Source organism: Amphiura filiformis, chromosome 7, assembly GCF_039555335.1.
Source record: "Amphiura filiformis chromosome 7, Afil_fr2py, whole genome shotgun sequence".
Lineage (NCBI taxonomy): Eukaryota > Metazoa > Echinodermata > Ophiuroidea > Amphilepidida > Amphiuridae > Amphiura > Amphiura filiformis.
Window position 1 is genome coordinate 56,748,081 of NC_092634.1, and position 16,769 is coordinate 56,764,849.

Consider the following 16,769-nt stretch of genomic DNA (forward strand, 5'->3'; position numbering starts at 1 on the left):
GGCCAAACGCAGTCGCCTATTTCTTGCGACTAATCGCTAGATACAGCTGTACTTGTATGGTCTTACATACCATCTTTATCCTCCTGTGTGAATTCTATCAAAAACCCATCTGCCACAATTTCAAAGTCCGAGCTAAAATGCATCCACATTTCACCAGAAGAAATAATTTGAGACGGCGCATTTGTACCAGTGAAAGTGTCAAATGTCCACGTAGAATTCCAAGGGCCGTCTCCCAGACCAACAGTTAAGAAGTCATAGCCGTCGTCGATGTTGAATGACTGAAATCTTGCTCGGATCAGATGGTGAGATGATGCCGTGATGAACCAAGTACATTCAATGAGATTGAAGTACGTGGATGGGTAGTAAGGCGAGGTGAGTGTCAAGGTTGCAGACATATTAGTGAGTGATATGTGGCTTACTCCGCACGGTACTACATAAGAAAAGGGTAGAAATTAGACAACTTTATCTCACATTGACTTAGGAAATTCAGGCATCAAATGTACTGATTAATTGCTGTCTACTAATAAATTTGCTTAAAGTAGTGGGGGGTGTGTGTGTGTGTGTGATTAAATACAACCATGACGATGATGACCATAAATTTAATTTATCAACATTGCAATATAAAGTACTGATCTGATAATACAATTTTAATTAATCATAGTTGCTTTGGCTATCTACAACTTTGACGGCAGCGTAGCCAGCTTTTTAGGAGGCAAAGCCACATTTTCGACATCATTTGTCAATTTTTCGTCCCATTTTAGTCATTTTAAGGACAATTTACTCTTTGCCGACCCCATTTTACCCCTGAAATATTTCTGTGGGAATTCCCCCTAGCTCCCCCCTGCGCCTCTGAACTGTAATATTTATTTAAGAATTCCACTATTATGGATAACAAAACTTTGAATTTAATTTTTCTTTGTTTGAAATACCGCAATCTATTTCATCCATATACTGCATACAATGCGGGGTTCCATCACAAACTGAATCACTGACGACACATCCACTATCATCTCCACAACGTAGGTGGTGCTCATTACAATCATCTACAGCGTAAGAAAACAATGAATCGACAATTCTGGATCAATAGTTCCTAGGCATACAAGTACATCATATTAACGCATGCCGCTACCTGTCAAATCTTTCCCGTGTGGCTTTTCACCCTTTTTGATGTATAGAAATGATTGGAATAACAATGCTGGATTTCAATAGATTTGAGGTGGAATTAAACTTCGATTTTGTTTTTGTTTTTGGTTGTTGTTTTTTAAACTTTGGCAAAACTCGACCGATTTTTTAAATTTCATTTCAAACATTAAAAAAAAAAAAGAATGTCTAAACCCCATTCGCTGTAACTGTGAAGGTTATTGGGAGCTGACAATTCCCAATGTTGATAAACACCAACCCACACTACTACACACTAGAAAGGTTTACTGGAACAAGTGATCAATTGGCATAATATTTTGGACTAAATAGTTAAATTGTATACAGTCTACATGACTTTTGAGTACCACTTTGGAACTTGTGATTAGTTAATCCAGTCATAAGCTTCACACTTAGAGCGAATGGGGTTTACATGTGTTTAAAAACATGAATAATATATTATATCTATCTAGATGATAATGACAGTATACGATTGTAAGCATACCACATCCATATTCGTCTGTACTAAGAGGGCAATCAATTTCTCCATCACAAATCTGTTCTGGATTGACACAAACAAATCCGCATTCACATATGATCTCTCCTATATCGCATTCTGAAAATTAGGAATATAGAGAAACTGTTTAGGATAGTAAACATGTAAAGTCAAAGTTATAGAATGTAATCGTTCATGGCAAATAGATTCCTTTAGCTCGGTGTGAGGGAAAACTGGTAATAAGGTGGCAAAGATTATGTAACAAAATGGAGAAGTTTCAGTACGCTCAGTTTTTTCATTCATTTATGAATATGTATTACTTACAAATTGACTGATTATTGCAAATTTACCTTCGTGCGATAAGCATTATCTTTGCCTTTCCGTCCGTTACAATAACTTTTAAAACTGTTTTATACCTATATTAGTAAACTCTTCTAGTGCTAGTTGAAAGAAATCGTCGCCGTGGTATGTATTACTATCCACCGCAACCCAAAGCAGATTCTCCTTTGACCAGAACATCGCTGGCACAACGCCTCCATGACGAGAGAAAAATATTGAAGAGATATTTGTGACGTCATGTCCATCACCCATGTAAGCAGTACTTGACCAGAAATGTTGGATGTTAAAAGAAATCATTGAAATTCTAATCCGTGAACCTGCTGATGACGTCATCAACCAAACGCAGTCTTTTCCGTATGTCACCCATGTAGCAGGAAAAGTAAGGTTAAAGGTCATTGATGATGATAAAGTAATGTCACGTTCACCGCAATATTCTGAAATCAGACACCAATATTCTTTTGAAAGTTTTTTTCCATTTTAACAAAACCAAACTTTTCAGAATCATTCTTTCTCTGATGAAGAAAGGGCATTTTAATGTCAGTATGTTAAAACTACAAAATGGCGTAATTATTGAAATGAACGTGTTAGTGTTCAAAAACAACAAGTACTAATTTTTCAAGTGATCAATTATTTTAACTGAACACTTGATCGATGGATCAATATATCGATTGACAGAGTGAATGATTTATTGAATGATTGATTGACATACCACATCCTGCTTCGTCACTGTAATCAGAACAATCCGCCGTGCCATCACATAACGTCTTATCTAGTAAGCATATGTCACCAGACGAACACGGGATCTTGTCGCCCTGACAGATTTCTAGCAAACAAAATATTACAATCAAACATTTCTTGACAACTGAATAGTGTACTTGCTTTGTTACCCTTTTCTTCTTCTTTTTTTTTCTTTTTTTATTTTTCTTCTTCTCTTCTCCTTTTACTTTTTACTTTTCTGCTTTTACATCTTCCTCTTTTTCTTGCTTCTTCTTCCTCTTCTTTAAATTTATCGTCGTCATCTTCTTCTTTTTGCTATATATTATTATTTCCTCTTTTAATATCTGCTTTTACTTTTACTCCTGTCACCTTGTGCAACAAAGTCTTTCCACTAACTAGTGCCCTAGTCTTATTGTGTACATCCAATCCGAATTACCAAGCAAACTACAAGCTGGTGAAGGTCACCAAAGCACCATTGTAGATATGTTTTTTCTACTTCTTCAACTTTTCCACCTTTTTCCACACTTTCTTCATCTTGATTACCTTCTACTTCTCTTTCTTGTTTTTTTTCTAATGACCGTTTTTAAGATTTCATTACCTTTATACTGATGTAGGGTTTTGTTTCTTTTCTTTGGGATATTTCTCCTACCTTAACGTCTTCTTCTTCATTCTTCTTTTATTTTTTATTTTTGTTTTTTGTGTCTTCTTCTTCCTCGTGTAGCAAGTGGCTACTAAGGATGTCTTTCCATTAACTGGTTTCCCCACACAAAAATATCATTCGTGCCTGTCACTTTGTACAAAGTAGCTATTAAAGTTGTTTTTCCACCTTGTACAAATTGGCTACTATAACCGTCGTTTTATCTTTTCAGTTTCTGTTTCCGTATCCATAATAGTTTTTGTAAGTCATTGTTATTCTGAAGTGGTAGTCTCCCAGGTATGACCAATCTTTTATTCTAGCCTTTTGTTAGTTACTGAAAATTTGAAGCTCGTGAATTTCAGTTTTCGTTTTGGTAAGTTATATTGATTTTTTACATAAAACCTCGAGATGTGCGGTTGGGTGCTAATCTAGACAAAAGAAGAGTCTAAATTTTACGGTCCTAAATTCGCGGGAAATTGTACGGCTTCAATTGACTTGTGTTTGGTGTATATGCACTTACGCCTAGACGTAAGTGCCTCGTAAAAATTGTCTTGCATTGAAATATATACTAACCATATTGCCAAGTTATAAGCATAAGTTTTTCATATTGGCGATGAAACAAGCGTCTAAAATAGTCAAATATCTCCCAATGAGGCGCGTACAAGTGGTGACTTGGTAATCATGTTTTATATTGAAATGCAATACAACGAGAAATTGCATTGGAGCAAAGATAATGTATTCTATTCATTCGTACCAATGGTAAGCTAATCTGATAATTGGTTGGGTCTATATGCAAGGCTCGGGTTTATTTTAAATGTTTATATTTTTGCAGAGCTTATTTTCAGTCATAGATCATACTGATAAATTTCGCAAGGGATGGAGATGGAGAGAGGGAGGGAGGGAGGGAGGGAAATACTTGAGACTGAACAAGTGAGAGTGGGAGGGGTGCGGAAGAAAGAGAGGAGAGGGAGAGACTGAAAGACTAGAAAGAGAAGAACTCGAGAGGATTGAGTGGGGACTGGGGAGGGAGTGGGGAGACTGATCATGGGGGGGGGGGAGGGGGCAGGAGGAACAAAATAGGGAGACAGACATTGATGGAAGGGCGACACTGTGGCCATGCACAAGTGCTTTGGGGTTCGACAGGCTCATAAGCGGACCTTTTGTGATTTTAGGGCTTATTTGCAACGTTTTTACAGAAAAAAGTGGATTTTGTTATTCGGATTGGCATGCATTTTGTGAAATTAATGTAGATCAATTTACCAATGTTAAAGAGAGAGGGCGCTAGGCCATTAAAAACACTGGTGTTAACATAATCTTTTCTCGCGGTTTTATTGACATAAGCAATCACCTGTATTGAAATAAGCTGATTGGTACTACATCTTCTCTATTCAGAGTTTACAATGAAGTCAGATTACAGTAACTTACTGAATCCCTTGCGTTTTCGTATCTGAACAAAAGACTTACGGAAACTGAAAAGATAAAAAGACCCTAAGGTTGTCTTTCCATCCGGTGGTTCCCCATGCAAAACTTTCATTATTGCATTTCACCTTGTACAAATTGGCTACTAAGGTTGTCTTTCCATCCGGTGGTTCCCCAGACAAAACTTTCACTGTTGCTTGTCACCTTGTACCAATTGGCTACTAAGGTTGTCTTTCCATCCTTTGGTTCCCCACACAAAACTTTCATTATTGCTTGTCACCTTGTACAAATTGGCTACTAATGTTGTTCTTTCCATCCGTTGGTTCCCCACACAAAACTTTCATTATTGCATGAAACCTTGTACACATTGGCTACTAAGGTTGTCTTTTCATCCACTGGTTTCCCACACAAACTTTCATTATTGCTTGTCACCTTGTACAAATTGGCTACTAAGGTTGTCTTTCCATCCACTGGTTTCCCACATAAAACTTTCATTATTGCTTGTCACCTTGTACAAATTGGCTACTATGGTTGTCTTTCCATCCATCGGTTCCCCACATAAAACTTTCATTATTGCTTGTCACCTTGTACAGATTGGCTACTAAGGTTGTCTTTCCATCCACTGGTTCCCCACACAAAACTTTCATTATTGCTTGTCACCTTGTACAAATTGGCTACTATGGTTGTCTTTCCATCCATCGGTTCCCCACATAAAACTTTCATTATTGCTTGTCACCTTGTACAAATTGGCTACTAAGGTTGTCTTTCCATACACTGGTTCCCCACGTAAAACTTTCATTATTGCTTGTCACCTTGTACAAATTGGCTACTAAGGTTGTTTTTCCATCCACTGGTTCCCCACGTAAAACTTTGATTATTGCTTGTCACCTTGTACAAATTGGCTACTAAGGTTGTCTTTCCACCCACTGGTTCCCCACATAAAACTTCATCATTACTTCACGTATAGTAACCCAGCAAACACAAAACGTTTTCGACATCATTCGCAAAAGGTTATAAAAGGTTGTCAGAAAACGTTTAAATGTCGGGTTATGTAAAGGGTATATTAAGAGTATAAAACGTTTTCATAACTTTAAAAAACATTTTTTGATAATCTACTCCTCAGCAAACAAAAAATGTTTTACAGAAAACGTTTAAATGTCGGGTTATATAAAAGGTATAAAAACGTTTTAATAACATTCCAAAAACATTCTTGAAAACTTGATACGAAACATTCTAAACAAAATGTTATTTTGGGGTTGAAAAAATATTTTGCGAAAAATGTTTGCCCAAAATAGTTTCAATAACGTTTTAAATACGTTTTCATGACCTTTATATAACCCGACATTTAAATGTTATTAAAAGGTTTTGAAAAAACATTTTAAGAACATTTCTGTGTTTGCTGGGTTCAAATATTTTAACATAATGTTATTTAAGTATTGACACAATATTTGGCAAAAATGTTTGCAAAATAGTTTACAATAACGTTGTTTGAAAACATTTAAAAATATTGTTGTAGTGTGTTTTCATACAAAACATTTTAAAACGTTATCGTGACTTTTATATAACCCGACATTTTAATGTCATTAAAACGTTTTTACCTAAACCAAAAGCCAAAATATAACTTATTTAAAACGTTTTTAAAACGTTTTTGTGTTTGCTGGGAATGTGCTGTTTTTTTCTCACACGTTTGAATAATTCATAAAACTTACTTTATGGTTGTTTTGCCATTCCCTAATGTATTACCTAATACATTATCTATATTATACTACGTACGTGTTCCGTTACTTTGGCTGAGTTCAATTTGCCACCATCCAGACCACCATGGATGCGAGCATCCAGTCACGAAGGAGATCCACATCTGATGACCTGTTGTAAAAGAGAGTAATTGAATATAATTAATAATCTCTGATATATCGGTGCGTTTGCCTTTTGTTTGTTTGTGAATCATTGTTTGCGTATCCTTTTACTTTAAAGTGTAAGTAAATACTTTGCATAATTTGATTAGTCTGCGGCAATGGCAAAGCGGTGAAATATGTGCGTGGCTATTTGGGAGTATTGGTAGGGGTGTGCGTGTTCGTATGTAATGCGGGGGGCGGGGTTGGAGTGTGTGAGAGGGTGTTTGTTGAGGGCGCACACCACTAAATAATCTTCCCATTGAAACACGTGTAAAAACACCGGGTTTCTTGCTCATTTTGAGGCCTTTTGGGCTCGTTTAAAAAAAATTATGATGACCAGTCGATTGCAAATCGATGAAAGTTTAACATATGTTTCAATGTATGGGGGTTCTTCCATCTCGTTTTCCCGCTAGGAGGCCGCGAACAGCGCCCTCACTGTTTTTGACATGCTCTCAAGACTGCAAACCTGATTCTGCCATTTTTAATTCGCGGACCTATTTTCTCAATAATTATAAAATGCGACTTTTTTGGCGACTCAAATTTATGTATAGGCTTTACACTTTTATTTAAGCTATAATTCGCCACTCTTTTTGAATAATAAGTCTAAAGACCAGCCCAAAATACCTCAAAAAGTTTCTGTATTTTACCGGAACTCATTAGGGTTACACAAATGGCGCATTGATTTAGTGGTGTGCCCCTTCAAGGAAAAATGATGTTCATAAAATCGAATTTTGTTATATTTTTCTTGAAATATAAAATGTTTTGAGTAAAACACTCAAGGTTTGAGTGCTCTGTGACATCCACATCAAGAGAAATGTCCTATCAAAGGTACATGGTGCATTCCAAAAATGGGCACATTTTCAACATTTTGACCATTTGTGCTTATTTCCCTAAATTTGCATTAAATACCAATTCTCAACATATAGTTTTTGACCGTTTATCTGCTAAAAACCACTTTTAAATGAAAAGAAACTAGGTTTCATAATGGCAAAGGTCTATATATTAATGATTTTACAACAATCACCCCCCCCCCCTCCTTATAAAATAATTAAGATTTGAGAGGTTTAAAGACTTGTGCCGATTTGTCACCTTATAACAATTTTGCATCAAATCTGAGAAATCTTAGTTTTCTCACAATTTTTGACAGTTTCTTAACTTTGAAGGCCTCTGAGAGAATAAACTTAGCGCGACTTGCACCTAAAACGCATTAAATATATTCACTAACATAAAAAATATCTATTTAAATCAAAAAACTGCAATTTAATCGAAAGCCAACTTCAATTTTGGCTGAATCTCTCAGGAGCACGATTTTACGCCTAGGCCCTTCGAAGGGCGCACACCACTAAATAATCTTCCCATTGAAACACGTGTAAAAACACCGGGTTTCTTTGCTCATTTTGAGGCCTTTTGGGCTCGTTTAAAAAAAAAATCATGATGACCAGTCGATTGCAAATCGATGAAAGTTTAACATATGTTTCAATGTATGGGGTTCTTCCATCTCGTTTTCCCGCTAGGAGGCCGCGAACAGCGCCCTCACTGTTTTGACATGCTCTCAAGACTGCAAACCTGATTCTGCCAATTTTTAATTCGCGGACCTATTTTCTCAATAATTATAAAAATGCGACTTTTTTGGCGACTCAAATTTATGTATAGGCTTTACACTTTTATTTAAGCTATAATTCGCCACTCTTTCTGAATAATAAGTCTAAAGACCAGCCCAAAATACCTCAAAAAGTTTCTGTATTTTACCGGAACTCATTAGGGTTACACAAATGGCGCATTGATTTAGTGGTGTGCCCCCCTTATGTACGTGTATATATTTGTACAGCCTGTCTCAAAAAAAATTGTGCAAGTGAAAAGCGCCCTCTTTGGCAATTAGAAAATACCGTTGTGACATGATGCTTAGATCAACGTCAAGGGCATAGTCTTAGCTCTCAAATGCCGTTTGCTCTGTTTTAATCTCGAGATATGCTTAGTTAACGACGAAAGAGTAAAATCACATTTGTGCCCCTTTTACTAGGGAAGAGGGCTTTACATGTAAATCAGTGATAGCATCAAGTTTATCAAGGGTTCCTTCGTGAAATCAAAAGAATGCATGCGATCAATTACAAAATACAAATGTTTGTACTTTTTTTACTATTTTATCATGATGCAGGAATAATGATTCTTTTTTTCGACAGATTAAAAGAATAAATATTTCACATTATGCTGTAAATTTAAATACATGTGCACGTCAATTATTTTATCATGGTAAATACTGTTTACTTAGTCACTCAAGACATGTTAATTGACAAACAAATATTACACACTATAAGGTCCGTATGCACAAAAGAGTTAAGTTCCATCAGGATTGGCCCTTTCCTACTCTTATTTCCTTCCTAGAGTAGCTAGCACATTCTAAAGATTTTAATGCAACGTTCAAAAATAATTCAAAATAACTTAAGCAAATGTAAAGGAATATGTCCTTTCTCATGGTACTAAATTCCACTTAGACCAGGTCTAACTTTAGACCCGGTCTAACTCTTTTGTGCATACGGACCTTATAGGTTTATATTACTTGTTGGGAGAGAAATTAGACAAAATAATGCACGCGCGCTGATGTTGATGCGAATGATGCGTCTAATGCACGAGCCCCGAAGGGGAGTGCATTAGACGCATTAACTTCAGCTCATTGATGTACAGCTCTCTTTCCTAGTAAAAGTGGCACAATTGTGATTTTGCCCTTTCGTTGTTAAATAAACATATCTCCAGATTGAAACAAGCAAATTGAACAGAACAAACGGCATTTGAGAGCTAAGACTGCGCCCTTGACGTTGATGTAAGCATCATGTCACAACGGTTTTTTCTAATTGCCAAAGAGGGCGCTTTTCACTTGCACAATTTTTTTTGAGACAGGCTGTATAATGTTTGTTTACGTGTGTTTGATGGGTAACTGGCGTGGGGTGGTATAAGGGTATGGGGTGTGCTGACCGGGGGTGTGTATGAATATATTGATGTATGTTGATGATTGATGTGGGGTGTGGGGCGTGTGGGGGTGTGTATGTGGAGGTGTGGGTGTGTTTTGCCTACCTTGGGCTAAATAAACAGTTCCTTCTGTTTGCCAATACGTCATTACTTTAATCACAGACAATTCAACCGACGGATTATTCCCATGTCCAATAATAAAAGCATCTAAAACAGGTGTAACGTAAAAGTATTTGATTTCCATGGCAACGCGATAGCCTTCCTCCGCTGTAATCAGCCAGTAACAAGCTATACTACATGGGTAACCCTCGGGATAATTTGGTGATGAAAGCACAATGGAATCAACTTCACTGGTCAGAAAGACATCCGGGTGGCTGCACTCATGCACTGACAGAAAGAACACAGTATCAAAAAAATCATTTAAAATGCTGGCTTGTGTAGCAAAACATACAGACTGGAATAAAAGGTATTAACCTCTGCTTCACTTGCTTTACACATTCCTTCTCCGTTGTCAGGAGTTTCATAAAAAAGCAGATTAAATTCTTCAGAACAACGTTTTTGCTTTCCCTGACTGGTTCATATATTTGTACAGTTGAAGTCCAACAATGGGCTTTTTATCATGTGAATGGGTCATATATTTTGTACCGTTTGCTACTATTTACCCACTGGCATAGTAGCACCCACGGGCGGACAACACAACGTTTATTGCAACGAACACACCCTACGTCAGAGGCATCAGCAGTTTATTCTCGCTGTGCAGCCTCACTCTGTCCCTCGGTTTGCAAAATAAATCTCGGTTTGTATGTAAAAACACACATTGTTGGTCTCGGTTTGACGGTGTTTCCAACTCACCCCAAACACACACCCAACCCACATAATCAGCAAGTACATCAACGTATTCTACACATACACTGGCCCAACACAACACACTCCATATCCGTACCCCTCCCACACCTGAGACGAATATACCTACATATTCGTCTCAGCCCCACACACCCTAACATAATGGTTACCCGGGGGGCTTACCCAATCCAACCAAACTAAACACATTGGCCCTGACATGCTTGATTTGAGCCAACGCTCATGTGTATCTGCAAATCCTACTTTGAACATCACCTCGCTGAAGAAAAACCACTATATGACACCTATTGTGAGTTTTTATTCCGTTATTTGTATTTTTCTGTATTCTTATAATAGAGCAAAGGTTCCTTACTACACTCAACCTCATCTTCAAAGAGGTCACACTGTGGATTCGCATCACAGAGCTCATCTACATCTACGCACGGACCGTTTGGACATTGGAATTTCGTCTCCCCACATTCTGCAACAAATAAAAGATCAAATCAAAACTCGACCGCCGGTTGACAGCGGCTGAACCGCGTTCCATCTGGTTTATATATTCTATTCATTTATATTATACATTCAGCATAAGAGCTAGACCCTTCCCATAGCCATAAAAGATCATTACATGTCCTCCTCTTCTGCACTCTCCAAGGCCAGGTCGTACGTATTGTATGGCCTCATTTTCAGCATCTTTATCTGTCTGAAGCCCGTTTTCCCATTTGCATTGGTATTCCTCACACGGTTGTTTGATGGCATGTAAAATCGAGTCAATTTTAAGAAACGTTGAACAATGATGGCGCTATTTACCTAAACTCTTGTTTGCACCTTTACAAGGGGTAGACACTTGTAAAATGGTATTAGAACATCAGCAAACAGACTTGCAAATGACAAGGGAATTTTCAAAAACATTTTATCATGAAATGTAAGGTTTAACTTATATTACTTGGCTAATTTGAATTTAAAATATATATAAATAGTCCCCTCAATTTGCACACAAATGTACAGTTTATAGAATTAAAATTACCACAAAAAGCAGAAAAAGATGAATAATTTGATATAGAAACAAAAATGTAAGTTTAGAATTGCACACAAATATATTAGTGTGATAGCTGTTGGTATTATTCAGGTCTAGAACACTTGAGGTTTTGACTTGAACATTGAATTGACGTCTTACTTATCCTATCTTTATTTTGCATCTATTTTGTTTCACATCTACACTCCAGTCTTCTGATATACATGCTAGTGTAGTGCATTAGATTGCATTACACACAAGCCAATTGAATGTCTAAACTACACATACCACAATTCAGTTCGTCTGAGGCGTCGAGACAATGAAACTGTCCATCACAAAGTAACGAATCATCAATGCACTCCATGAGGGAGTCACAGAGGAAAGTATTGTTGCTACACGTGTCTGTGAAAGATTCAAAATACTAACGAATCATCAATGCACTCCATGAGGGAGTCATAGAGGGAAGCATTGTTGCTACACGTGTGTGTGAAAGATTCAAAATACTAACGAATCATCAATGCACTCCATGAGGGAATCACAGAGGAAGTGTTGTTGCTACACGTGTGTGTGAAAGATTCAAAATACTAACGAATCATCAATGCATTCCATGAGGGAGTCACAGAGGAAAGCAGTGTTGTTACACGTGTGTGTGAAAGATTCAAATACTAACGAACCATCAATGCACTCCATGAGGGAGTCACAGAGGGAAGCATTGTTGCTACACTTGTCTGTGAAAGATTCAAAATACTAACGAATCATCAATGCACTCCATGAGGGAGTCACAGAGGGAAGGGGAAATCAGTAACATTTTGCACAAGATTTGCAATTCATTTAATGACATAAAATTTGAAAAATATTGTAAGGAACACTTGAGGTTTTGACTTTTAAAACCTACATTTTGGTCAAAGCACAGATGCCGCTATAAACATTGAATTGCGTTATCTGTTGATCTCATGTAAAAAGTGTTTTTAGGGGAAGTGTTAGCTTTCGTTCAATGACGGGGTTCAATGACTAGACTCACTGTGCTGGAAAAACTCTGTATACTCGGGTGTATCAACTTACACAAAGGCGTGAAGGCTGCTAATTCTAAAGCAAATCCTCTGTAAAGATTATCAAAAGCCACAGTCTTCCATGTCATCCAAACATGCTCCATTTCCGAGAAGAAGTACGGCCTTATCGTCGCTCCGAGTCTTCTAACAATAACCGAACTCTCGTTACTAGGATCAACACCATTACCGATCGCAAAGTCATCTCGAAACATTTCAAAGTCCGTTACATTCACTAGTATTCGATGCCCAATTGGCGCAATAATCAGCCATATACATGATACACGACGTGGATTACGAGGGTAGTATGGCGATTTGAATGGCGTAGATGAGTTCAAATAATAATAGGTTTCTCCGCATTGAACTGTTAAGATATTTAATTAAGATTGTATATTATATTAGCATTCTGCGTAGATCCCAGGGGGGTGGGGAGGATAAAATCCCCCAATATTTTGCCAGGGGGTGGTCCATATAATCACCACCACCCCATGTTGACTCCTGTATGCGAGTTTCTGACCAAATTAACCTTATATTTGGCCTTTTTTATTTGGCCCAAAAGTGCCAATTTTTACGCGCTTCGCGCTGATTTATCCAACTTTTGCACCATATTTTTTATCAGTTTAGCTTCAATATGGCAAATTTTTCTCGCGCTTCGCGAGCATTTGTGCCATAAACTTATTCTGTCGCCAAAAGGTGATGGATTCATTATACTTCAAAAGAAATTCCAACCCCATCCCTCCTGATTTCATAAAGAAATCTACGCCACTGTATAGTAGAGTATAAAAGGTAAAGGGGCCTAAACTTAAGAATGTATATAGATTGTACAATGTACAGTGTATTATTTGTTTTTCATCCAGTGCCATATTATTTCTCAGCAACTTTGTTGCTTCGGCAACTTTGTTGAGTATTATTATTATAGACATAGAATTTGTAAGATCCTCAGCCAATGTTTGTTACAATTTTTGTTTTGTGTAAGATTATATTCAAAGTTATTACATATTGCTCCATTGGTTATGATGCAACAGTGTTATCTCTCCACTTAACGCCAAAACTACGCACAGAGCACACAAACATAATAAGTTACCGCATTATCATGTCTTTTCTTAAAACTTACAGCATCCCAGTTCGTCATAAAAGTCATCACACTCGTTGGTTCCATTACATATTGATAATACATCGATGCATTTGCCGTTACCACAAGTATATTGAAATCCTTTACAGGATCCTAAAATTTAAAAAGATCCTACATTTTTATAAATGAAATTGCACATTTAACTGTCAAAAAAGCGCAGTGATTTATTACATGCGCATCGCACAGTCACAACGCCTAGACGTTGATCCACAAGCCTCTTTACACTTTACAGGTTGTCGCTGACCACTTTGGCCCCATATCATTCTACAAACCATTAAACAACAACACATGGACTTGCAGCTAAGGAGCGCACACCCTAGACATACCACACTTGGCCAACGCAACCAGGATCAGCTCCCCGAGTTTCGTACGGGTTACAACGAGACAATCATAATTGATTCCATAATAAACACAGCCAAATTAAAAAGTCTCCAGTAGCTCCATCCCCATTTACTCAGAGTCTGATGAGTTTATGGCAAAATCATTTTTATAACAATTTTCTATACACTTTCCTTCGAAGGTTGATACCAAATTTGATATCAAAAGTTTAATCATCGTGAGCAGAGGAACCTTTGTTTGGAAATTCGTGCAATTTTAAAAATGACAGAGGGAATTGTATCACGTAGCGGAACTAGCGAGAGTGACAAGAATTACGTCGCCTGAATAGGCCGGCAGGTTAAAGGTTTACCCATGCATGTCAAAATGCAACTCAAATACCCCGCTCTTTCAATTGTGCGCAGGCAAGTGTACAATGATTCTTGTACGGGTTGCTTCAGGCCACATAATAAGCTGATACAATGCATTGACTTTTGCGTGGTCAATTCGTAATTGGTCATTTTTGAAATTGCACGAATTTCCAAACAACGGCTCCTATGCTCACAATGATTAAACTTTTGATATCAAATTTGGTACCAACTTTCGAAGGAAAGTGTATAGAAACATAGTGCACATATGTCCACGGCAAATTCACCGTGACCTTTCCAGCCATAAACCCGCTTATTGAAGATTAAACCGATATATGCAGTACTAAACCATTATATAGTAATCTATTGTCCAATGCAAATTTATTACCACCTGATAATATTAATCCAATGAGCGACCGAATTGTCAGCTACGGACGACTAATCCAATCGATAATGACGCTATTGACATGTACGAGCGGAGCTCGACTGACCGAGTTGTGGGGTATTTTGCACTGAAAGGCAGCTGTTTGCTGTCATTTACTCATCAAGGCGGACCACCGTTATTATAAGGACTATGCCAATTATTTAAAGATTGACATGTAGAGAATAAGCCATACTTGATTGACAGAAAGTACTAAATTTGTACCTTGACGGTTTTATGACACCAATCTTCCAAATATGACCAAGCCAGGGCTGCCCGGTGAAGCAAAATGTGCATTGGAATAACACGGGCGAGTTTGGATAGATGGTAGGATTTCTTTTTAATAAAAATGTATGTTCCTCCGTTATTAAAGCTTGTACCGGGTTGAAGATTCGGATATTTGGAAAAGAATAAGTAACTGAAACATAGAGCAAATACTAAAATCATAGCTTTTATACTTTTTGATATATGATGCTAACTAGTTCATCCACTATAGCTACAACACAGCGCTAACAGTGGGGTTCAATTGCCTATTGTGAGTGCCCCTGTGTTGTGTGCATACATGTAGTTAACAATAACTGCATGATGAATTATTATACAAATTATCTTGCCATAAACTCATCAGACTCTGATTAAATGGGGACGGAACTACTGGAGACTTTTTAATTTGGCTGTGTTTACATAAGCGTCCGGAAAAGGTTGAAGAGCATTGGACCTCAACCTCAGACCTCAACCATTGTCCGAAATAGGTAACGGAATTAGGTATTATTGATCTCTTCCTAACTACAAAGTGTGAGGTCAGTGATCCCGTCAATTGGTAATAATACCTGCACAAAAATAAAGATTACTCCAAACAGTTGTGGAACGTATGATATCAGTAAGTTCCTTGATGGAAGCAGACGGATATCATGTATGGATGAATGTAGAAGATATGAGTAAGTAACTTTCAGATCACGCAATATTGGGAAGAAAATCGATTTATTGATATTGAGTGGCCAATATCGATTTTTTTTTAATCCTTACATCAACGGTCCTTATGATGGGCATTAATTATATAGACGAATATGCATTTCACGCATTCCTACACCTCAATGGTACCCATAGCTGGGTCCCCGTCGGCTCCATCTTAATGTGAAATGATGCGGCCTTGGAGGGCATTTTAAAATGCATTCTATCATCCGTGTTACACGTAGACAAAAGAATGATGACGAATTTTAAGCGGCTTTAATCCGCCCAATTAGGCAGTGACAACACCAGTTTGGTGCTGCGGGGACCAAGTAATGGCCGACCAAATCCTGACCATGACTTGGCTGGTTGGATTCGTCTATACAAGTATTGCACTAAAACATGTATTACCGCATCCGATTTCGTCCGAATGGTCCATGCAGTGAGGTAGACCATCACACACCAAGCTGTCATGCACGCATTCTAAGCCCCACCAACACATCCAGGTGTCATCAGTGCAATTGTCTGCAGTGTTATTATAGTATACGTTAGAGTAGAGCAGAGCAGAGCATAATAGAATAGAGTAGAATAGAATAGAATAGAATAGAATAGAATAGAATAGAATAGAATAGAATGGAGTAGAGTAGGGTAGAGCAGATTAGAATAAAGTAGAATAGAGTTGCTTGGGGTGGGTGGGATAGAGTGATGTGGAGTGCAGTGCAGTGGAGAAAGAAATGAAATAATATTGGAATTGATAGGTTGTATGATAAAATGATTATAGGTCATACAACTGATCAACATAATAATCACGTTGAAACAAATTGATACCAAGTCTAGAACATTTGGTTGATAAGAAACTGAGAGCTTCAAAGTTATTGCCCACAATTGGTAGTATAAGACGAGTACTAAACACGAGATGCTGGAAGTTCTGTCATCTAGAGTACAACATCACACGCCAACGATGTGGGTGGGTATTTATTCCATAGAGTATAAGTGACGCAAGTGGTCAAAACTACATTTTTATTTGTGTCATGTGCTACTATATCGTTTGGCTAATAAATAAACAATGTACAATCAATATTA

At 37.6% G+C, this 16,769-nt stretch overlaps 1 protein-coding gene across 1 annotated transcript in view; it reads right to left on the reverse strand.

The window, feature by feature from the left end:
* Positions 1–16,769, reverse strand: part of LOC140157968 (uncharacterized) — a 40,242-nt gene that overhangs the window by 21,617 nt on the left and 1,856 nt on the right. The window contains 12 exon segments of the mRNA XM_072181217.1: positions 71–430; positions 930–1,043; positions 1,643–1,753; positions 2,050–2,406; positions 2,682–2,795; positions 6,519–6,611; positions 9,710–9,991; positions 10,818–10,925; positions 11,748–11,861; positions 12,522–12,869; positions 13,620–13,730; positions 16,098–16,211. Coding sequence (XP_072037318.1) covers positions 71–430; positions 930–1,043; positions 1,643–1,753; positions 2,050–2,406; positions 2,682–2,795; positions 6,519–6,611; positions 9,710–9,991; positions 10,818–10,925; positions 11,748–11,861; positions 12,522–12,869; positions 13,620–13,730; positions 16,098–16,211 — 2,226 coding nt within the window.